The 24,030-nt window shown below is 41.3% G+C and overlaps 1 protein-coding gene across 3 annotated transcripts in view; it reads right to left on the reverse strand.

Moving 5' to 3' along the window:
- Positions 1-116: 116 nt before the first annotated feature.
- Positions 117-24,030, reverse strand: part of matn4 (matrilin 4) — a 30,270-nt gene continuing 6,356 nt past the window's right edge. Inside the window, exons 2-17 of one of the 3 annotated variants that reach the window (XM_085457756.1) lie at positions 16,642-16,782; positions 14,575-14,750; positions 14,138-14,296; positions 12,730-12,961; positions 11,521-11,643; positions 10,426-10,548; positions 9,287-9,409; positions 7,197-7,319; positions 6,741-6,863; positions 5,830-5,952; positions 4,289-4,386; positions 3,829-3,960; positions 3,266-3,449; positions 3,015-3,167; positions 1,967-2,071; positions 117-1,659 (exon numbers count right to left, since the gene is read on the reverse strand). In XM_085457756.1, coding sequence (XP_085313882.1) covers positions 1,601-1,659; positions 1,967-2,071; positions 3,015-3,167; positions 3,266-3,449; positions 3,829-3,960; positions 4,289-4,386; positions 5,830-5,952; positions 6,741-6,863; positions 7,197-7,319; positions 9,287-9,409; positions 10,426-10,548; positions 11,521-11,643; positions 12,730-12,961; positions 14,138-14,296; positions 14,575-14,750; positions 16,642-16,714 — 2,109 coding nt within the window. In that variant the 5' untranslated portion in view covers positions 16,715-16,782 and the 3' untranslated portion in view covers positions 117-1,600. The remainder of the gene's footprint in view (positions 1,660-1,966; positions 2,072-3,014; positions 3,168-3,265; positions 3,450-3,828; positions 3,961-4,288; positions 4,387-5,829; positions 5,953-6,740; positions 6,864-7,196; positions 7,320-9,286; positions 9,410-10,425; positions 10,549-11,520; positions 11,644-12,729; positions 12,962-14,137; positions 14,297-14,574; positions 14,751-16,641; positions 16,783-24,030) is intronic. The other 2 variants (XM_085457757.1, XM_085457758.1) reach the window with 2 other exon arrangements.

A 24,030-nucleotide genomic window follows, 5' to 3' on the forward strand; every position in this document is an offset into this window, starting at 1 on the left:
GTGGTTAGATCCACCAGCTGGGCTTTGCAACATGAGAGTATCTAGAGAGCACAGATGTACATAAGAAATGAGAGCATAAAAACTTTTGCAGGAGTTCACTGACACCATCAAATAAATGAAAGTTCACTCCTTTATTGTCGTCTGTGCTGTAATACAGAGACTCCTTAGAAAAATACAAAAAATGTAAACCTGTTATAAAATATACAAAAAATACAGGGATTCAAATACAAAGGGGTATAAATTTGTGGCAGTCGTTTATATATTATAAGACACAGACATTCAACACAATCTTCAGGTGGTTCATTTACAGAGTGACTTTATGACTGTAATTCAGTTTTTTTAATATTCCTTTAGGGTGACCTTTCTTCATTCATAGTACATTTCTGTGCACTGATTCCTGCACTGCGCTCACATTTACTTTACTCGACCACAGCCTCGGTGAATAGTGATATTTAAACATCTAAAATTCCCTTTTTTAAAAACTACACCTCAGTTTTCTCTTCACCACTTTTAACCATTTAGGCCTAAGATAAAAATCTACCGTCTACATGCAAGCACGTAATGACTTTACTGAAAATGACCCAAAGGACTTTAATATTCAGAGTGGTAATAGCACTTCATTACTTTTTGTCATTCTGCTGCTGATTAAAATAAAACAAACTGTAATAAACACGTCATATTTAACAAACCATACAAAAGAGATCAAATTATAAATAAAGAACAGGCGAATGATGGGTGGCGACGAATGAACACTGTGTGTGAGAAAATTCAGATTTTTACTGAATCATGTTCGTGCTGATATTTACTACATACAGTAAACTCGTTTTTTTGACCATGAACTCATCATGTGAGGGTTAACTGAGGTCATAGATCAAGTGAGGCGTAGATTTAAGGCAATTCTCTATTAGCTTCACTTTTCAGATGTTCATTTTTTATGCAAACTGTGTTAAACACAAATATCCCCAAAAAGAAAATGGCAGAGGTAACAGATGTCATGGGGAACCTGAAATATCAAATCCATGTGTTTTATGACCGTTTGTTGTATAAGAGCACCTTTACTTGGAAAAATGTCGTAGAGTGGAGACACTTTCTTCCGTTGAGGCTGATTTGGAGGATTTGGTTTGTCGGAATGTGCCGAACTCTTCTCAAAGCTTGATTTATCGTCCTGTGTTCAATCTCCCCAGAGATCTTTCGTTGGTCTTGAAGCTAATAAATGTTGAACAACAGCTCTTTCCACAGAAACGCAGGACGGGAGATTTCAGAACTGATTAGAGTCTGAACCTGAATTTGTCACAGCAAATCTAAAAACCAGCGTGCTTACTTTGGCTGAATATAGCTACTGCATTTTAAGCAAGTTCAATATTATTACAACCTATTCAATTTAGTTCCAGGGATACTTTATTCTTCTGAATCAAAATACTGCCATTACACAGCAGTTTACTACCAAGCAGACCAAACACGTTAGCCTGTTCTCAGGCTTTGTGCTAGGACGCGAGGCTACGCTGTAGCTATGGGGTAAATTTACCGCAGTGCTATAAATCAAGCTTTAGTTTGTTCTTCTTCCTCTTCGTCCCATTGTGCTCGCTCAGAAGTCAACAGATCACTTCCTGGAGAAAAGCTGGTTCTCCAGCTGTTCCAGGCGCGCGGTCATCCCAGCCAGTGGACACGTCATTAAGGAATCATAAGTACTTAACATGCACACATACACACTCACTGTATTCTGTATGTAGCAGAAGAAGAAAAATCTGGTACAGAGAGCGCAGAGGGGGGTGGGGTCACCTGCATGCTGAGCACCCCAAAAACTTTCAGCTTCTAAGCCGAAGTCACAGGGAAACAAACAACAGCTATCATGTTAATAAAAAAACACCCAGAGCAATAACAAGAGATTTAATATGCAAAGACACTGGAGTCTTTACCTGAAGGTACAGAATTACCTGATATTATGTGTTTTTGTTTTAAAGGATATGTTTCTGTGTGACCTGCTCCAGGCTGTTCATAGTGGCCTGCTGGAACTCCACCAGACTTTCACATGCACAGGGGTCCTTCACCTCAATCTCGCCCTGACTCTCCTCTGCAGAAGGAAAAATATATGAATACATATAATATTCTTTATCTGTATATACATTGTGTTAATTTCAGTTATCTTGAAGGTGCAGACATTGCTCATAAGATGCGATGAAGTGCTGTAGTTTAATTTTTTACCTGTTTAGCTTTAATGTGTACTTAGAGCTCCAAACAGGCTAAACCAATAAAGTACTATTATTAATCTTTTAACCTGAGGATTTATTGTTCGGTACAGTATTATTACACTCAGGAAAAATGTTTTGTAACTGCTTTGTTTTTAGTGCTCTTTTTCTGCAATTGTCATGTTGTAATTCTGTCAGTAGAGGGCGACAAAGAAAAGACATTGTTACAATGAATTACCAGTAAAAACCACACAAACCATCACATGAAAGTTCTGCTGAAGCTTTGACCAAAATCTTTTGTTATTAAAATGATGAATGTTATCAATTTCAGCTGTTTATGGTACAAAACTCTTCTCTAAGTGTATAAAAGGTTGTAATGTGCTTTATTTGTGCAATCAACCAATGACCTTCACCATTATATAAGCTGCATGAACCGAAGGATTCAGTAGAGAAGATTTTTAAACCATAGTAGTAAAAAAAAAGAGCACCGATTTTTATATAATTATCCTCTTGGGGAGGATCCTCTCTTACTTTCAGGATGTTTTTCCTGTTTAAAACCAATTTAAGTATTAAAAAAATATTAAAAACTTAAAGAGGATTAAAAACACAGCACCCAAGGCCAGGATTTAATGCATTGTTTGCACATTCTTCATCTCTTTAATAAGTCTCATGAGGTTCACATTGGTAGTTTTTTAGGTGATAGAGCTTTTTCACTTCCTGCGGCAGAAAGCAAGCCTCAGAATATGAACCAATAATATGCTGTCAGATTAACTTGTCTGTTTACTTGCTGTTTTACACGCTGCGGTCAGGTCTAGCAGAGCATGTTACCTGGGCAGACATTGAGTTTGAGGTTTTCAGCAATGGTGCTGATGGCAGTGAAGTCAGTGGTGTAATAGAAATGCTTCTCCACAGGCTCAGACGCGATCTCACGGAGCTCATCTTCCACCGCTTTTCCAACACCCACCGCGTACATGGTGATGCCTGCGTACATGCACAGGTGTAGGGTCACATGATAACTGCTGCACTGCTTGATTCAGACACTGAGCTACAGATGCTGTTATTATCATCCTGGGTCTTACCGGCTTCTTTGGCCTTCTTGGCGTACTCGGTGATGTCATCCTGGGAGCGTCCGTCTGTGAAAACCAGCCCGATTCGTGGAATGCTGCGGCTCAGAGGACGAGCGCCTTCTGCCTCAGAGAAGCTGTTTTCCAGCATGTGCTTCAGGGCCAGGCCGGTCATCGTACCTTTCTCCATGTATTCAACCTGAACATGGACAGTAACAACATTTCGAGTCGTGTAGCTGAGCAGGGCCCAAACATGGTGAAGGTTTCATCTTTTATTCAGGATTTCATTAACTGCAGTTCACTGCTGAGGGTCTGTATGTATATGTAAAATACATGAATCTTTATGTTGACTTTAAGCGTCACACAAGTATTACAATCTCACAATACTGGCGCCACCTGTGTGTCACAGATCAGCGGGATAACTTCTCTCGTTCACTTTACAGCTGGACTTCTTTAGGAAGAAGCAAGAACTGCCCCCTGCTGGCCATTAGCAAGAATGCAGGTTTAAGTTACTTCCACTGCTTGATGTTTCAAACTGTCTGTCACGGCTACAACAAACAAACAAACAGAAGCACTACCTTCATGACTGCAGCTTTGATCTCATCAGCTGTGTGGTACATGTTGAGGGGAAACTCGGTCCTGACCCGGCTCGAGTACTGAACCAGACCGACTCTGGTACCGTGAGGAGACACGTCCAGAGAGTCGACGACCTGCAGGGACCCAGGTGAGGTGATGAATATTCAGCATTTTATTATTTTAACATTATTTGATAGTTTTTAAGATATCAGACAAAGATGTCAAGAAGTATCACTAGCTAAGATTTAATATGTAAAATATCTTTTTGCTGAATGTCCAGGACATGTTGTTTTAGTTGTTTATTATTTCTGGAGCCAAAACAAGATTTCTTCCTCCTGCAGTAATTCATATTTGATGGCATTGTTTTATTCTGTGACCGTCCTGCATGTGCAGGTATGGACATATGAAATAATACTGCAATTTGGCAGTAAAATACTCAGTGTGTTAGAAAATACTTCCAACCTGGTTAACAAACTTTTTGACAAGCTCAAAGTTTTGAGGGCGGACACTCTTTGAGCCGTCGATCAGAAGCACCAGGTCGATGTTTGCAGACTTGCAGGCTGAAGAAGAACGAGACAAACGAAGGACGGGAGGTTTAATTATTTAATTTATTTCACTCTGAAAAATATGATTAAAGAAATCAAGACATGAAATACTAAACAAACACTGCAACACAAATACCACAGTAAAAAAATGTGACATGAGTCAGTGCAGTGGGCAGAGCTGCAGAGTTTACTAGTAACTTTCCAAAAGTGGAGTTACTCAGTTTGTGTGGAGGTAAAGTTATGGAGCTGAATGTATAATCATTGGATTTTACATCGTGTATATATTCTGCTATTAGGGAGACGTATGTTGTTGTCATCACAGTTTATGTCAGTAAGGAAGTTGGATAAATACAAACTGATTAAATAAGAGTGAAGAGCATTTTTGCTTTATTTTGGGTATTATTTTATTTTTTCTTTTCTTTTTCCAAGGTGAACTTTTGTACTGTTTACGTCATTGAAATAAAATGAACAAAACAAAACAGGGTAAGGAAGCTCAGTTTTACTGAGTTATTATTAATATTTTTAATAATATTATTGTTGTTGTCGTCATAGTGACTAAGGATTGCTCTCAGATGTCTGCAGCAGTTGGAAAGCAGGTTTGGAGCGTAGCTCTTGAAGCGATGATACAGTGGCTTGCAAAAGTATTCGGCCCCCTTGAACTTTTCCACATTTTGTCACATTACAGCCACAAACATGAATCAATGTTATTGGAATTCCAGGTGAAAGACCAACACAAAGTGGTGCACACGTGAGAAGTGGAACCAAAATCATACATGATTCCAAACATTTTTTACAAATAAATAACTGCAAAGTGGGGTGTGCGCAATTATTCAGCCCCCTGAGTCAATACTTTGTAGAACCAGCTTTTGCTGCAGTTACAGCTGCTGTCTCTCTGCCTCAGAATGTGATGTGAAGCTTACTGGCAGGTACGCTGGTATTCGCTCGCCCTCCCAGGAGGAATAAAACAATCCCAACATCTTTGTCCAGCTCGTTTCATCCAGACATAACTGAGCTGTTTTTAACATCAGTTTGAGATCATTGTACATCTTTATTTCCTTTCCTGAGACGTAACCTCTGCTCGGGGCCTGAATGTTTTTTCCTTTCACTGAGAGTCACCTGATCAACGTCCAGCTGCCACTGAAATGCCCTGAATCTTTATCCTCCTCTTTAATACATTTCTTATGCTTTGGCTTAAAATATAGTGAAGCTCAGCAGTGCAGGTTAATAATTTATCTTTGAGCTTTGTTGTCGTAGACTGATTTAATAAAAAGACAGCATTTTTTCTGAAGTTTTTTGAGTCTTTTTCCCCACACCTGCAGCATTTCTGCTGGTTCACACAGGAGCTAGCATCTTAATCCTGAAGCAGCTCTCTCTGCACAGAGTGCTGAGTTTCTTAAACTAACTCAGGGCTGCTGAAACAGGTCAGAGGATTTTACATTTGCACAGATGATGACTTACTGCCGCAGCTCTTGCCGTCGTCCTGTAGCAGCTGTCCCTCGGGGCAGATGCAGTGATAAGAGCCTGGAGTGCTCACACACTGGTACTCACAGCCGTGCTCCACTGTGTTACACATGTTCATGTCTGACAACAAACAGACAGAAAGCACATATTACACCATAGCAGAGAGAGACACATGCAAAAAACTGTTCACCCGCAAGTAATGCACAACAACTAAAGGCTTAGTGAACAGGTGTGGAAGACTTGACCTCGGGGAGGTCAACACTTATCTTTGCTGCTAGATTATGGTGAAAACCACCTCCTCATTAATCCTTCCATATGTTCACCTACACAAACCTTTTGAAGAATTGATGCTGTTCATCGAAAGGCTCGAGTAAGTAAACAGTATGTACTCGAGTATGTAAAAGGAACAAATGCACAAGATTTATAAAACAAACTAAAGCTGACCTATAAGAAACTGTTTTGTTTTCATAATCACTGAAAACTGAATTAAAATGTGATTAATCGAGCAGCCTTCACACATGGTGTCAACCTGGGAATCGACACCACGGCCATTAAGCAGCAGAGCTCCATCAGCCCGTTCCTGCCTGTTTGTTTAATGTAGAGGATGATATTACAAACTAAATGAACATGCCAGTCCTCATTAAAGTGTGCGAAATAACTTTTCTTGGATAATAAGTAGTTCCATAAGAAATGTATCTAGAATTTATATCCATCCATCAATGGAGAGCTGAACTCAGCACCTTTGGTTGGCCTAGCAGAGCGAATCAGCAGCTCAGTGACATCTTTTAGTGCCCCCCCCCCTTTTTTTTTTTTTTTTTACTGTTTGGAAGCAAACAGTAAAACAAACATTTTTATCGGGTGCACTATGTAATAAACACAAGCAGGGTTTTCATGTGAGATTCACTGACTTGTGCAGGTCTTCTTGTCCTTGTTGAGTTTGAATCCTTTGTTACAGTCACAGGTGAAAACGCCCGGAGCGCTGACACAGATCTGCTCACAGTCGTGCTTTCCCTCAGCACACAGGTCAATGGCTGAGTAACACACACACACACGCACACGCACACGCACACACACACACACACACACACACACACACGTTATTCCCAATTTATAACGTTATAGTGAGTGAATGTGCCTCTAAGTGTCTAGTTTTACTCTGCATGTGTTAAATAAAAGTGATGTTTCCAAACAGAGTCCCAGATGGACTCAGTTTTCAGTCCTTACTTTAAAGGAGCTGGAAACAACAAGCATTTCATATTAACTCATAGAACGAACAGGAGAAAGAGCAGCCTTTTCTCTGACTGTAGGTGTGTTTCTGCAGGTGCGTGTACACCTGTGTGTATTTGCACGAGGGCTTGACTAACGTGTGCAGGTCTTCTCGTCCTCATTGAGCGTGTATCCTTTGTTGCAGTCGCAGGTGTAGACGCCCGGCGCGCTGATGCAGACTTGTTCACAGTCGTGCTTCCCCTCAGCGCACAGGTCAATGGCTGAACAACACATTGAGTGAAAGTGTGTAATTGTGATTAAGATTTTTTCTTAACATTTATCAGCGTCTGAGCCAAACAAATATACTTCTGACATCTGCTTTGGATTTTGTTCTCAGAGGTTTCCAGTAAGGGCTCAGATCGATGGACTAAATGCCAGATATTAATTTCTGGAAACGGTAGACGTCATGCAATAACCCCAAACTCTGAGATTACAGGATTTATTCAAATATAAGCACGCAATCCCCTTTTATTCATCTGGACTCCTTTAAATGACGTTTGAATCTTTGAATCTAATTTTTAATTGACTGTGAGTCACACTTATCTTATAAACTGTGTATTCAAAGCCGACTGCGAATTACTTAAAAATGTCTCCTTTCTGCTGTGAACTACAGTCACACTGTGTCTTATTCATGCTGTGGAGATGTGTACGGCTTCAGGAGAACAGGAAGTCTTTGCACCCACAAATGGTCTTAATTTTAAAGGTTCCTGATGAAGAGGTGCTCTGCTGCAGCTGTTGATGTTATTGTCTCTGCATCAGTCTGACACCTTACGCGAGGTCCTCAGTAAACGCTTCCTGCCTTCTTTTTTTTTTTTTTTTTACCAAAGAACTGGTCCCAAAGCCAAAAGGCTGACACCAGCACTCAACACTTTGGGGCTGAAAGTCAGAACGACTAATGTCAGGAAATTCAAAGAAGCAGGCCACAGATGTAGAAGTTGGCGTTATTTAAATGGGAAGAAAATGAGGACTCCATCAGCCAGTCATTGGTAATTTTCTTGTTGTAGCTCCTTTCATAACCTCTGATGTCAGTCCTTCCAAAGTTGGGCCCAAGGTCCACCAGATTTATTTTTATGTTAAAGAACATGGAAATGCATCAAAAGCAGGAGCTGACAGCACCTCAACGATGGATTCATTCTGCAGGACGATCGGGACTTTGTCAGTGTTTTGTAACAACTTCCTGAGGAGATCCTTCAAGCTCTATTTCTTCTTTAAAACTTTAAATGGCATTTTCTCTTTGCCGTTTCATCCTTTAAGTCAGAATAACTTCAAAGCAGTTTATTAATTTTTATGTTGTTTGTAACTTTGTTCACAAAGGTGACGCATCAGTAACCTTAAAGACACACAACATGCTTCCTGACGAACATGTCGCTGTGAAGCAAGCACTCGTTTCAGGCGTCAGACAGCTCTGAACACGTCACACTTCAGACAGCTTTTTTTCTACTTTTGGATCTATGATGTCACAGAGGGGATATACCTAACACAAAGCTCTGGAGCGAACGCAGCTTGTTTCAGACAGAATATGAAGACCTGCACGGAGGTTCAGTATAAGAAGAGTTATTTTGAACCATGCAAAGCCTCAAAGATAAAGTTATGGAGGTGGAAATAAGCAGAAGAGGGTTTCTTTAACAATCACATGCTACCCCGCTGCTCATGCTAGGAATCGAATGTTTCTGCTTTCTGCCACATTGCTGCTGTAGCAGAAGTGTCCAAAAATTGGCATTCTTGTCCTTTGCATGCTCTCTGCTGTACCTGTGCTTATTTTTCCACACTGAAACACTCCTTGAATTATTCCCATATCTTGAGTAATTCTATAAAGTTTGAGTGGGGACTGAAAAAAAGCTACTGCATATTAGTCATGCTGCTTTATTCTTGCACCATCTCTCAGGTCTCGACTCAATTTTTTAAAAGGCATCATTAAAGTGTTTTTCATCATCTTGTGGTGACCTCAAAAATGATAATTTAGTATTGTGGATTTCTTCCAGCGCTCTACATAATGTCATGATTATCTAGTAACCAAATCCAGAGATACATTCGGGAAACGTTAATGTTCTGAATCATGCATTAGCGGTTGGGTCAGGCCGGTTTCAGTGTAAAGAAATCAGAGCCTCACCTCCGTCATAACAGCAGTGGACATCGTGGCTGTGTTATTAACCGGTTATGATTTTTCTTCCATGTTCGCTCTGCTTACCCTGGCAGGTCTTGCTGTCCTCCAGCAGCCTGTATCCCTCGTTACAGCGACAGCGATAGCCATTGAGCACGCTCACACACTCATGATCGCAACTGTGGTTCCCAAACGAACAGTAGTCGATCACTGAGGGGAGGAAAGCAGCGAGGCCATGAGCAGCAGAGAGGACAGCAGCCAAATGTGTGGGTTGCATTTATGTTCCCCTTGTCTCTCAGTAAGTCTCGGCTTTTACCTGCTTTGCTCTGTCCCAAATATGAACCTCATTTGTGAATGACTCTTACTGCAATAAGCTGATATACAAATACAATGAAATGATCATTTCTAACTGTATATCTCCACATGGGTTTGGTACTGCAAGGATTCATACTGTTGACAGGTGAGCCGTGAGGCAGTGATGCTATCGGTGACTGACAGGTGCTCTCCATCTCTTAGTGCATGCCACAAGCATGCAAACACTGAGCTGTAAGTGATTAGCTGAAAAGCTCCTGCTCGCTTTCTGTCCCAGAATTTCAAACCACAACTGACGTGCTGGCTCACTCGCAAAGTTTCTCATACTTAGATGAACAGTCCAGTGAAATGTCTTCTGAAACATTTGAGGCGAGAAAATCAGCAGATTGAGTCTGTGTATCTTAGATAAACAACGACGACTGTCAAAGGTTTTCAGAAGAAACACATCGTACCAGATGTTCCAATTTCCATAAACTAGCTTAAACATCAGCCTCATGCTAACTAGGAGTGTGGGACTCGATGTGCTGGCTTATGAAACACAGCATGACTAGAATGCATTGAAATTAAGGATCTAGTGTAAACATACTGTACTGTTTCAGAATTTATGCTTTCTAACTTGTGCTTTAGAGATTTTCATTTAAATGCTTCTCATAAATCAGCCTCGTGTGTGCTGACTGTGTGCAGTTAAGGTGTGTGTACATGTGCGTATGTTACTTCCTGCAGTGTGAGGAAAGTTTCAAAGCAGATCTACAAAAAGATTTAATTGTACAAACTGGAGACGGAGGAACAAAATGCAAACCCTCACTCACCAAGCAGCAGAATCAATGGCAGCAGAACACATTTAAAAGCAAAGCATAAAGGTGAACGATATGAGATGTGTGAATCTGCATGTACATTGTGTGTGTGTGACTAACTTGAGCAGGTCCTCTTGTCATTGTTCAGTTTGTATCCTTTGTTGCAGTCACAGGTGAAGGAGCCCGGCGAGCTGACGCAGAGTTGTTCACAGTTATGTTTTCTCTCAGCGCACAGATCTATGGCTAAACACACACACACACACACACACACACACACACACACACACACACACACACACACACACACACACACACGAATGATATTACTTTTTATAAGCACTCTCCAGTGTTTGTTTGATTTTCTGGTTCTAAAACTGACTTTTTCTTTTCTTTTATTCTGTTTTCTTGTCACACATGTGCTAAAGGACAAAGCTTCATATTTTCAAGTTTCCCCTGTAAGTCAAAAAAACTTCCTGAAAATTCTCTGTTTCAGGCAGTTTTTTTTCTACTTTTTAAGATAAGCGAAAATAATTTAAGAAGAACTTTGTTTATCCTGAGGGAAATTCTTTTGTCATACACATGCTCAGTGCTGCAAGAGAGGAACAGAGGAATAAGATATACAATAAGAATACTAGTACATAGTAATATACAGTAGGGTAGTGCAAAATATAATATCAAATAACTCTAACGAAGTAACAATATAACGTCTGGGTGCTGAGAGGACAGCATTGTTGCGAGCACAGAGGACCCGCCTTCTGCTGCTTAACCAATCAGAAAAAAGCTGACATGGTCCCAGACCTGGTGCTGCGTTTTTGTTTCTTGCTATTTTTCTTGTGAGTGTGTTTCGTTGTTTTGGTGTTATTCTGTTGATTTTAGTTTTTGATTATTAACCTGTGTTCCTCTCCCTCCTGTTTCCCATCATTACTCACTCTGTGGGGCCTGAATGTCTCTTTGTGTTTCCCTGAAACTTTTGTGAACTTTGTTCTCAGATTTTGACATTCACCCAATAAAAGAGTTATTTTTTATTGTATTGTCGGCTTATATTAGCCTTTAAGAATAAAGAGCTAAAACAGATAGTTTCAGACAGCTGTAGATCATGCTAATCTCCTCCACTAGAAGACAAAAATAAAAATACAGAGTTCAAAAGGGAAAGACAGTTGTCCTTTTGATTTTGCTGGTAGCTGTTTAGTATAGTGGGAGCAAACTGCAAATTACCTGCGCATGTCTTCCCGTCATCGTTCACAGTGTATCCGGGCAGACAGAGGCAGTGGTAGGATCCAGGAGTGCTCTCACAGATGTGCTCACAGCCGTGGTCTGACTCCAGACACAGATCCACGCCTGTGTCAGATCAGCATTCAGAAAACCAGCTTCAATATATTTAACTTACAGCTTATTATCACAAAATCAAAATCATATTCCCAACGACTTTGTGTTTTTTCTGTAGAAAGGAATTATCGGTGCCCCTGAAGGAAAACTGTGAAATGAAAAGCACTGAGAACCAAAACTAATCAAAGAAAAACACTTCATGAGAAAACATCTTCACCAGGACTCGTCTGCAGTCACGACACAATCTCTACAGCTTCATCTGCAAAGCATGATGGGATTAGTGGTTTTAGCCCTGCTGTCACCTCTTAGCTACAGGACTCTTCATTTTCACTGAGAGCTTATTTTATTTCACTGATTTACTTTTTGTATTTATTTTATCCGTCTGCATTTTGCATCTCCCACTGCAGGAGACCAGACTGTTTTTTTTAGCTGTAGTCCAGTGTTGAATAATAGCAGCATGAGGAAATATCGAGCACTTAAGGGATTTGCAGAGGTTGTTATGAAAAAGTATTAGGTTATGTGCGGTCAGAAGGATTTTGTAATTTTTTTTAACTCGAGCTAGACGTTGTGTTTTTAATTACATAAAAAATCTATGTTGGCCCAGATGAAGCCAATGTCATGAAATTTTAATCGCACAGTTTTATCTGAAGATTTTTGCTGCTCTTACATTAAGATGACTTTAAATAAAAGTGATCCAGTAATACAAAATCTTTTAGATGGAGATTTTAGAGAAACACAACTTCCAAATCCTTAAAGAGTGGAAAGTTTTTACATTCCAGTAAGATTTTGCACTCACACGAATCTTAAAACTTACTAGTTACACAACTCATCCTGACTGACTCCAGCTCAGGGTAAATGTTTTTTTTTTGCTGATTAAAAGCTGAATTTGTTTTTAAAATGAACTCATAGTTGTCATTCTTCTCAGGTACAATAACATTTTGTTTGGAAATAAAAACATAGTATGCTACATAAGTGGTAACATCTAAATATACTACAGAATATAACACAAGTGTTAGAAATAATAAGACAAATAAAAAGCACCACATATAGTAATAGCAGTTACTTGTATACTTTGTATTTCCTGTCCTGCAGTCTTACCGCAGAGCTTATCCTGGAACTGGATGCCAAACTGGTGAATGAGATCAAAGGACTCAACCAGGAAGACGTGGTCCTCAAAGGGCGGTGACGCCATGGCCCTCAGTGATGTCATATCTGCCCTGGCCACGCCCACAGCATAGATCTCAATGCCTTTTTCTCTCGCCTCAGCGGCCACCTCAGCCACGCGGTCCTGAGGACGTCCGTCTGTCACGATCACGGCCACGTTTGGAACCTGAAGCCATCGGCAGAACCAACCAGAGACAGCTGTTATTGACGTCCCCTCCATCTTTGTTTTCTTAGCCCATAAATTCAGAAACATTTTATTGTTTTAATTTTTTTATTAGATCGACAGACGGATTGGGGCTGCAGCTGCAGTAATGCGGACGCTGCACCGGTCCGTCGTGGTGAAGAGGGAGCTGAGTGTAAAAGCGAAGCTCTCAATTTACCGGTCGATCTACGTCCCTACCCTCACCTATGGCCACGAGCTGTGGGTAGTGACCGAAAGAACGAGATCGCGGATACAAGCGGCAGAAATGAGCTTCCTCCGAAGGGTGGCTGGCCTCTCCCTTAGAGATAGGGTGAGAGGTTCGGCCATCTGGGAGGGGCTCAGAGTAGAGCCGCTGCTGCTCCACATCGAAAGGAGCCAGCTGAGGTGGTTCGGGCATCTGACAAGGATGCCCCCTGGGCGCCTCCTGGGTGAGGTGTTCTGGGCATGTCCCACCGGGAGGAGGCCCCGGGGCAGACCCAGGACACGCTGGAGAGATTATATCTCTCGGCTGGCCTGGGAACGCCTTGGTATTCCCCCGGATAAGCTGGAGGAGGTGGCTGGGCAGAGGGAGGTCTGGGCCTCTTTGCTTAGGCTGCTGCCCCCCCGACCCGGCCTCGGATAAAGCGGATGAAGACGGATGGATGGATGGAATTTTTTTTATTATCCCAGCTTCATCAGGTAGAGTTTGGCCAGCCAGGGCCTCAGCTCTTGACTGCTGTCCAATCCACACTGCACTAGACCCTCACAAAGCCTCCAGCATTTCATCTACATTCCTTTATGCCTTTTGTGTCCTTGGCATGTCCTCCTAGGAGGCCTAGGACACAATGGAGAGATTATATCTCTTGGCTGACTTGGGAATGCTTTGGTGTCCCCCCCAGAGGACCTGGATGAGGTTTAGACTTAGACTGCTGCCCCCATGACCCTGACAGGAATGTCTGTATGTATGCATAGTTCCACTCAAAGTTCTGCTATAACAAGCTTCTACAAAATAGGTGATGATATTTATTTCTGTGATGATTTAAATACAGATAATTAAAAAAGAAAAGTAAAGATTTAAAATGAAAATGCCTGAAACCACCAGCACAACTAAAGGAAACGGTTACAAAATGGTTCATTGTGTATAAGACATCCAATAAGTACCTTTGGCCTGTCTCCAGCCTCTGGAGTAAAAGCTTCATTCATCATGTATCTGATGGCGAGTCCGGTCATGGTACCCTGAGCGAGGGGGATGATCTGATTGATGGCTTTCACTATGTTGCTCAGCCTGGCGTGAGTCTTCAGAGTGAACTCAGTGCGGACCTGAAAGCAGTGAAGAATTCAAAGATTAAAACATCATCTTAAGACCAGTTAGTGATGAGAAGGGTTAGCTGTCAAGATGGTAAATGGCCTGTATTTGTATAGCACTTTATTTAGTCCCTAAGGACCCCAAAGCGCTTTACACGTTCAGTCATGCACCCATTCACACACACATTCACACACTGGGGATGGCAGCTACATTGTAGCCACCCTGGGGCGCACTGACAGAGATGAAGGACTACAACATGAAAGGAGGTCTGGGTCCTGTCTGGTTACTCTACCTGACTGGAATACTGAACAACTCCCACTCTGGTGGCATTTAGTCCAATATCCAGGGTGTTAATGATGTCAATCATAAACTTCCTCATGGTCTCAAACTCATGTGGCCTAACGCTGCGGGAGCTGTCGATGAGGAAGACTAGATCCACCGGACCAGTCTTACATTTCTGCGCAGGTTCTGGAAGAAAGAAGAAAAGCAGAATCTGTTCAAACTAGATGTTTCAACAATGGTGAAAAAAATTCAAGAAGAAGTCAGCAATCCTCCGACCTCAAAAGCTCCAAATTTAAATTTGGTGAGATCCCATAAAACATGAAACATGGGGATTTTTATTGTGTCGTTACACAAATTATTCCCCAACAAATGCTTCGTTCCTGTTTGAGTGATGTTCACCGCAGTGTCCAGCTCAGGAAGCTGCTGAGCCTTTTTTAAAATATTTTTGTAATCTGTGTTTAATGAATTTCAGTGGGACGCAGTGGACTGTTTCACTTTCAGGAGCCGGAGAAGCAAAGTGTGATTTCAACACATGAAACACAGACGTGGCCTCTGAATGATGGAGGAGACTCACAGGCCCCGAGACGGTGTCGTGTGTCGTGTGAAAGGATCAGAGCTGTTTTGGTGCTCTGAGGAAAACCTAAACAATTTTACTGTTGTGACTGATCAGTAGGATAAAAGGCTGCTTCTCTCTTACTCGACTTTCTTTTTAAATTGTGTGGATTTTACTCTCTCTCTGAAGCACGACAGCAGCAGCCTTCCTCAAACATCGGTACAGCGTTCACATTATTTACCACCTGAGCGCTGCTTCTCAGTGGCGTCAGCCGCCACAGGACACCTGTTTTTGTCTTTATATTTTTCGGACGCGCTCCCATGTTGTAACATCATCTAGGTTCAAAAACGCTGCCGTCATGAATGAGGTATGAGGTTGGCTTGTGTTTGTGGTGTGGCTTTACGAGTTGGAAAGAAACTGTTTGATTAATGCCCATCCAGAATTTCTTCAGACAAAGTGAAAGTCACAACAGACGAGACTCAGTGTCAGAATAAGCAGACGTGTGGGACCGATGGAATCCATCTTTAGGTTCAAATAGACGTCAACAGTAGCCAATTTTTAACGCCTTATAAACACATCCACTGCATTGTCTGGTCACATAAATCAAGTCAGCCGCAGATGTAATGTATATGTGTCAGGGATATGTCCTGAAACATTCGTGCCTTTCACAGAAGTCATAATTCACACGCTTGTATAAAGAGTCCTATTCAGTGACCTGCGGTGGCAACATTTACAGGTTATAACTTTTCTAAAAAAGTCCTCAACCCTTCTTTTTACATTTTCTATCTAAATTTGGGTCTTTGCCATTTCTTAGTCCTAATTTGGTCAATTAAATTAAACCGTGACTCCAAAAGTTAAAGATAAAAACAGTTTTGAACTCAATAGAGCCACACGCATGTCACTGTGTGTTCATAGTTAGCTAACATGATCTCAGTCATCACAAACACTTTATATTAGACATTTTAAATTTAAATTATAATGTTTTCCTCCTTTTAGAGGACACATTTACATTTAATATCAAACATGTTGAAAGCTTAAACAACAAAGACTTTAAATGGGTACGTCCCTGTGAGCCAAAAGTTCAACAAGGACACCACCAAGGATTATTTTGAACTGTTCATGCAAAGCTACCCTTAAAGTGAAAAACATCTGGCTCTGGTAAAGGTGTAATTGTTCTGTCAAATGGTTGTTTAAACCATTGTTTACAGTTATAGACTCTCTGCAATCCACTGAAAGCATCTGATTTAAAATCATAGCTTTCTTATTTAGGCTTTGGTTTGTCTTTGTGCCGTGACTCTGTGTTTCTATTGTGATCCAAACCCACATTAGCTCCTTGTTCTTTTGATCATCTAAATGCCCATCATTAAACATTTATCTCTCATTTTTCCCGACTTCCTTTTCTTTCATTTGTTTTCTTAAAATTAAATTATGCCCTCATTTATATAACCTGTTTAGGAAGAGAAAAATCTTTATTTATTTTTTAAAAGAATTTTTCAGTAATTCTCACAGTATCTGCACACTGACCTGTTTTTGGTCTGGCTGTTGCGAGGACAGCCAGGGTCAACAGGATGAATGCGCTCAGTTGTCTCATCTTCATCCAAATGATATCGATCTAGCAGACGGGTCGCTCGCAGCTGGGCTCAGATAAATTGGAACAGGATCAAACTGTGAAGAAAAGACGAGCAAGATAGTGCCCGCTTTGAGACTCGGTCACATACTGCAATGCTGTCATAAAGCTTTAATGTCTGCAGATGGAAGAGGTTAGGATGGACAGATTAGTCTGCAAGACATCAAACTTGGACACAGGAAATCCCTCTTTCCTTCTTTCCCATGCTGACGATCCTCGAACAGGCACGAGCCTCATCAACCAGCACCGAGCACACAGACCACAGCACATACCTCGATTCTTATCTAATCCTTCAAAGTTATTTGTGTCTAATATGTGTGCCTAAACACACACAAATTAGAAATTACCTCTGGAAGACATTCCTAGATCACATCAGACACACTTAATCATTCTTGAGAGCAACTGAGGTGCTTTGTCCTTTGAGCTTTGTCCTCATTAATACCAAACCTACGATTCAGGCCTGACACATCTGTATGACGACGACTGTGACAGATTTTTGAATGATGTGAATTTAATTGTGAATGGATGTCTAAATTAAAAACCACCTCCAGCTGTGTGGCTCACCATGTTACTTGTATTAGCAGCTGTTGGTCATGTAGATACGTTCTGGATTTTATTACACTATTACTGAATACATACACAACAGGAATGTGCTTTCAGGGGTTCTAATGATGAGAGAGATTATTTCTGAACCACTGCCATGATGCGTACTTGGATGGAGCTTTAAATGGAAGCAGAAGCAACAAAAAAAATCATTGGCATCTTCAGTGTTTTCATTAAGAATACAGTAACTGTCTTATACCTTATATTTTGGAACATATTCTCCACTCACACAACTGAAAAATGTTTAATCTCTTGAAGCTCATCAGAGTGATCTGTAAAGTGTTAATGATGACAATGGCAGTGAAACATTCCAGTCCTGCCCCTTCATAAAGCACTCAGCGTAACACACCTGGATGAGGTGCACAGCAGTACCTGCTAATACAAGGCTGCAGGCAGACACAGAGACCCTAATGTGTCTGCAGGCGAGCAGCAGCAGCAGCAGCAGGGGGATAATGATAAAGTCTGGGACGTGTTTATGTTTGAGGCACTGGGTCAATTCAAACAGGCAGCATGAAAGCCACCTCTCTTTCATTTAGGCCCACAGAGAGGGGTCCTTCGGGGGTTTATCGCTGTCTGACTGGCTGCCAGAGACTGCGGTCATCACTGGCTCAGATCAGAGTAATGAGTCAACAGACGTAGCACAAAGGCTCTTTTTTCAGTTTGTGTCTCTGTTTGTCTCGTTGCCTTTCCCTCCGTCTCCTCGCCCACTTTCTCTCGTCTCTTTCACTCTCGTCCACATATTTTCACGAGCGTCTCTGCCGCGAAAGTTCAGCCAAACACTTGGAGCACATTTTTCTTGCTTTTATGTTTTCAAGGTTAGCTGGTGGTTATGTCTTTATCATTTTGTCACTGACCTGTGCAGAGCGCATCAATCATCATAGCTTCAGCCCCTCGTATTACACAGATCTCGATTCCTTCTACCTTCAAACAAAGATTATCAAAAGCAATGTTATTTTTTTAATTACTGAAAAATATTCAGTCCATTGTTACAAGTGTGTGAATAAAAGGAAGGTGGTTGTTATTGAAGTTCAGGGTGTATCAGACTACAGTCAGATTGTTCCCACTTACACAATATTAGATCCAGATCCTGACACGGTGAAATCCTAATCAGGGCCCTGGTAGTAATTTTAGTGAGCGTGACAAATGTGCACTACTCATGTCACATAGTGCAGCCTCTGCTGTGACGTGACTGAGTTCATATAGGAAAATGTTTCAAGAAAATGTGTTTGGTTTTTATGTAAGGGGACCTATTATGTTATTTTCCACCTCCACATTTCATACTTTATTAGCTTATACTACGCCTGGGTGGCCCCAGTTTCTCTCCCTTTAAAGGCCCCAGTGCACCCGCTGCACTGGTCGCTTCACCTCCCACCAGTAATGTCACCGCACAGCGGCTTGTACTTGTGCTCACCCCGACCTCACAGGTAACCGCTGCAGTTTTCTCCTGAACAAGAAGTAACGCCACGTCATGTGACTATATTAGAGATAACTGCTTCGTGTGACATCATACAGATCCAAGAGTAGAACAAACTGTCAGAAACTTTGTGTTTCCAGGAGTCTGAAGCCTGAACTTTGGCTCATGTGTGATTGAAGCATGTAACACTGTAACAGCGCACACCTGCCCACTTTAGGTTCCACCTAAGCACCAAAGTTTAAAGATTTAAGGTATGAACTGATTTCAGGGTCTGTAAGTGTGTGTGTGTGTCTGTGTATTCATATCTTTGTGGGTATACCGTAGTATAGTATAGTATAGTAATCTTCCAATTTTTGGAAGATTACTATACTTGTGAGGACTAACAGCCCTTTTGGGACCAAAATCCTGGTCCCCATAAGTTTGAAGGCATTTTCTAGACTCAAAATGTGGTTTTAGTGACAGAGTTACAATTAGGTTATGGTTACGGTTAGGATTAGGCATTCATTTTTCATGGTTAGGGTAAGGGGCTAGGGAACAAGGTTTTAATAGTTTTGCAATTTTCATTAGTTTTTATTTTTATTTAGTTTTGACTTCAGATTTTCAATTTTATATCAGTTTTAATTAGTTTTTACCAATTGTTTGCTAGTTTGTTTTTTTTTAGTGGGTTTTTTTTAGTCATATTTGCAATAATTAAGTGTAACAAAATCCCACTTTCATCATATCAGTCATGCTCTTCTGCTTATCCTTGGGTATGTTGCTATTCCAGCGACCATACCCTGCACCCTGGACAGGTTGCCAGTCTGTCGCAGGGCTAACACGCAGAGACAGACAACTCACATTCCCACCTATGGGGAACCAATGGGTTCTTTAAAAAGAAAAAGAAAAAGGAAATGAGGGCAGATGAACAACCTTTGGTACCAGGTACCTATAAAAAGATATATCTTGGCCCCAATGAGGCTATGAACTCTTGCAGCACCAGGTGTTCCTAATTTTGGTTCAAGTGAATTACTAAACTTTTTGAAGGCAATTGACTCACACAGTTGTGTAGGTATCCCGGTCTCCATCCATCCATTCGCTTCCGCTTATTCTTTTCAGGGTCGCGGGGGGCGCTGGAGCCTATCCCAGCTGTCATAGGGCGAATGGCGGGGTACATCCTGGACAGGTCGCCAGTCTGTCGCAGGGCCAACACACAGGGACAGACAACCATTCACACTCACATTCACTCGCACATTCACACCTAGTGGCAATTTGGATTATCCAATTAACCTATCCCCACAAGCTGCATGTATATCCCAGTCTCAATAAACATATTCGCCAACGCTTCGTCTCGCTTGTGATGTTCCTGCGAACTGACCAACCAGTAGCCATCAGGTCGCCGATTGAAGCACTGCATTAATGTTTTTTGTGGAGTTGTCTCGGGATGCATCACGCTGCCTTGCCTGGAGTTAGCTTCTGTTTCTGGGGATGAGGGTTGGGCGTGCTCCCTGACCTTCAAGGTAAGCTAGATTACCAATCAAAGCAATCCCAAATTAGACTCTGGCACTTTCTCCCGACTTTTGCTGACACGATTTTGCGCGTGGACGAAGCAGCAACACAGACGATTCGACTAACATACTGCCACCTGCTGGCATAGTGAGACACAGCAAGAAAAAAACCTGGAAACCACCTCATTTTCACGCTAGACTATTGTATGACACGCACACATCAGTGAAAACTAAACACATTTTTGCTATAAATTCAGTTAATTTTAGTTTTGTGAGCACTCATTACAGTTTTAGTTAGTTTTCCTTTTTTCGCAAAGTCTCGTTTTTATTTTTATTTCCATTAACGAAAATGTTTTTTCACTTCAAGTTTTCATTATTTCGTTAGTTTTCGTTACCAATAATAACCTTGCTAGGGAAGGCGTGTGTGTGTGTGTGTGTGTGTGTGTGTGTGTGTGTCTGTCTGTCTGTGGTACAGCTTTCTGTACCCACAGGGCAGCAACCAGCCCCCCACCTCCCCTTTTCCTGTCTCCCCCACTAAACAACAATCCACTGGATCCTGCCGCCGCTCAGCGTGTGCGCTGCAGACACACACACGTATCACAGCTCTGCCTCAGCCCGGGTCACAGAGCAGCATATGTTCTATAATTATCCACAAAGAGAATCTTTCAGCTCAGAGCCAATATTTTCTCGTTAAACATTTCATTGACGGGTTGGTGGTGACGGCTGCCGCTCGCTGTGGCTGCGAGGCTGCTAACAGTGTGAGTCTTACTTCGAGCTCCTGTTTCCTTCCATTAGCACAGTAAACAAACTTAGATGGTCTGCTCGCCAACCACTCTTGGAAATATATTCACTACAGTATCTTAACTGTCCACTGTGATATCAGTTTTATGAACAGCACATTATATTGTGCAACTGCAGCATGACAGTATAATGTATTTGAATGGGCTTCCTAATTTTAAAGAAAATGTGCTTTAAATACAAAATCACATTTAGAAAGGCAGCTAGATGCTTGTGAGGAGCAGTTTGATGCCACATACTGGAGAGTAAATCAACCGTGCAGTTTACTCAGCTACTTGTAACAAGGCAGTCAGAGAGCAGAGATATTGTTGATGTTGGCGTGAAGGTGACTTTACCACGAGAGATGAAACACAAACTGTTTCTTTAAAGTTCTTTTCGAGCTCAGGCAGCAAAAATGAACCTCTGGATTTATCCACGTGTCATTTTTAAAGCTGATATTTAAGAGGGTAAAAGGTCAAACTCATAAATGTCATAATACGACCGTCAGCTGTGTTTAAGGACAGTCCATCTCCAAATCATCTGCACTATTTAAGTTTGGGTTTCTCTGGTTTGGAGATTTCAGCGGAGAGGATGTTTGCGTTGTCTTGAATCTGATGGAACCAAATGGCATTCATGGTTAAGACTCCATCAACACATTTAAAAAACACTTTCAAAAAAGCAGGACCCCATTACAACCCTTGTTACATGTTTTTCATGTAACTATTTTCTTTCTGCGGTCTACATCCATCAGTGAAAAGACTCAAACAGCTAAAACTAAAGCTCAGCTGCATCGATCCTGTTACATACAAACACATTCAATTTCATACTTCCTGTTTAGTTTATGAAAAAGTAACATTATTGTTGCTTTCAGTGAGTTTTGTAAATTGATCAGTAAATCCATAATGAGTCATATCATCATCAGATGAAAGCTGTGGAATATAATTTCTAATTGTCTGTGATTGTAGTGATGTAACCTCCACTACACCAGTAAACACTAAAGTAAAAGTACTTACATAATTTTTACTATTACTGTCTAAAGAATCAGTTTTATGTCAGAGGCTCCATTTCCACATTTTTGCAGATTTCTTAGCTTCCCATCAGCTCGTCTGAATGGACACGTTTGTGCTGTTACCGAACAAAGTCAGAGCACAGACGATCACAGACACACTTAGACAACAGCACATTATCAGGCCTGGGTTTCCTGTTAGTGCTGCTCCCTCTGGGAGAAGAACATGTTGATGCATTTTCCTGCTTTCCCTGCACTCTTCCCTGATGTCAACTCACACTGAAGGCAGTGGACAGAAGGAACTCTCACCGGGCATGGGCATTGCTTCAGCACCTGCAGAGCACATTTACAGGACGTTTAAGCTGCATTAGGCCTGATGGTGATCAGAATTATCACGTTACTGAAGGAAAGATTTGTAACAAATTGATTATTGGCTAAACTGATTATTTTCTGAATTAATCCATTTTTTGATTATATGACTAATCTTTTAACTGAGAAGCAGTTTCTTTTTGGCTGTTGTTTATCTGCCTTAATTAAAACTCATCTCCAGTTTCTTTTAACCCAAATAAAGTGACTTGTGGCCATGTCCGTGCGCACACAGAGCCAAGAAAGAATGAGCAGGATCCCAGCACATTTCAGTCAAAACATTGAATATGTTTCAGCTTGTTTTGGATCCATTCTTCTCCATCTGTCCCTCGCTGCTCAAAAGAGGTTGACAAAGGTGACTTTGAACTGTTCATCTGGCATCTCACATCACCAACCAACACAAAGCCCTTTCACAGGATTTTTACAAAGCTAGCAGTTTCAGCATTGGTCAGAGCTGGCAGTAAATCTGTAGCATGTGTTTTTGGTCCGGTGACTGCTGACAGATGGAAAGCACAGGCATCTTGTTGACTCCTGTTGTTTGTTTTTGTCAGGCTTTAATGTTCTTTGCAGATGTTATTGCTGATTGTGAAACACAGAGACACTGCACGAAACGTCAGGCTCACACATGAAGGTATTTACATGTAAACATGAATTTCTACAACTCTGAGGGTACAAACCCAAAACACAGATTTGCTTGTTCATCCTGTTATAATCAAGGTAGGTCAACAAATTGGAAATAAGTTGGAATTTTTATTTAAAGATCAATAGCACTAAAATCTGTGTGAGAATATGAAGTCAGTACATGGTAAGCTTTGCATGAAAGACTCGCTCTCTAAAGGCTGACGTTTCACGGTGGGGGTAGGATTATGTCAGGGAGCTGCTCTGAGCTCCTTTTTATTTGCAGTGGTGATGGACGGCCTGACAGATGAGGTCAGGCAGGATGCTCTGTGGATGATGATGTTTGCAGATGACACGGTGATTTGTAGTGAGAGTAGGGAGCAGGTGGAGGAGAGCCTGGAGAGGTGGAGGTATGTGCTGGAGAGAGGAGAATCATAAAGCTAAAGGCTTGAAAAATGAAAAGTTTTCTGGATTTCTTCTGTTCTCAGTTTCCTTAGAAATCTGCTGCTAAATGCTCACTCATTAGCAGAGGGTGTTTTCCTCGTGTTATGAAGGTAACACAGTATCTTGTACTGCCAGCAGGACTGATTTACAGATTGTAAATAACAGCCCTTCTCAATGACTAACTTGCATGTTCCTCAAATAAACTGAAGCAATGTTACCTTGAAAATTGCTCATTATTGTGCCTTTGTTTCTAAAAAGAGCTTCTGAGGGGGTTTACCTTTTTTATGGGACTGTTTTTAATGTTTGGTGTTTTTTTATGACTAAAAACCTTCTTCCCCACATGTTAAAGTATAAAAAAAGAGCGAAGAATGAAGCTATTTGCATTTTTGGCTAACTGAATGAATTAATGAAAACCTGATGTTAGATAAATGTAGAAAAAAAATCAGCCTGCAAGTACCTGCAGTGTTTGCTGAAGAGGAAGGTGTGTATGAGAAATCTGCAGTTTGGTAACAGGTGATTATCTCCTTATCCACACACACACACACACACACACACACACACACACACACACACA

The sequence above is a fragment of the Copadichromis virginalis genome, linkage group LG5 (assembly GCF_057382275.1).
Source record: "Copadichromis virginalis isolate Kocher_CV1m ecotype Utaka linkage group LG5, C_Virginalis_male_GT1.1, whole genome shotgun sequence".
Lineage (NCBI taxonomy): Eukaryota > Metazoa > Chordata > Actinopteri > Cichliformes > Cichlidae > Copadichromis > Copadichromis virginalis.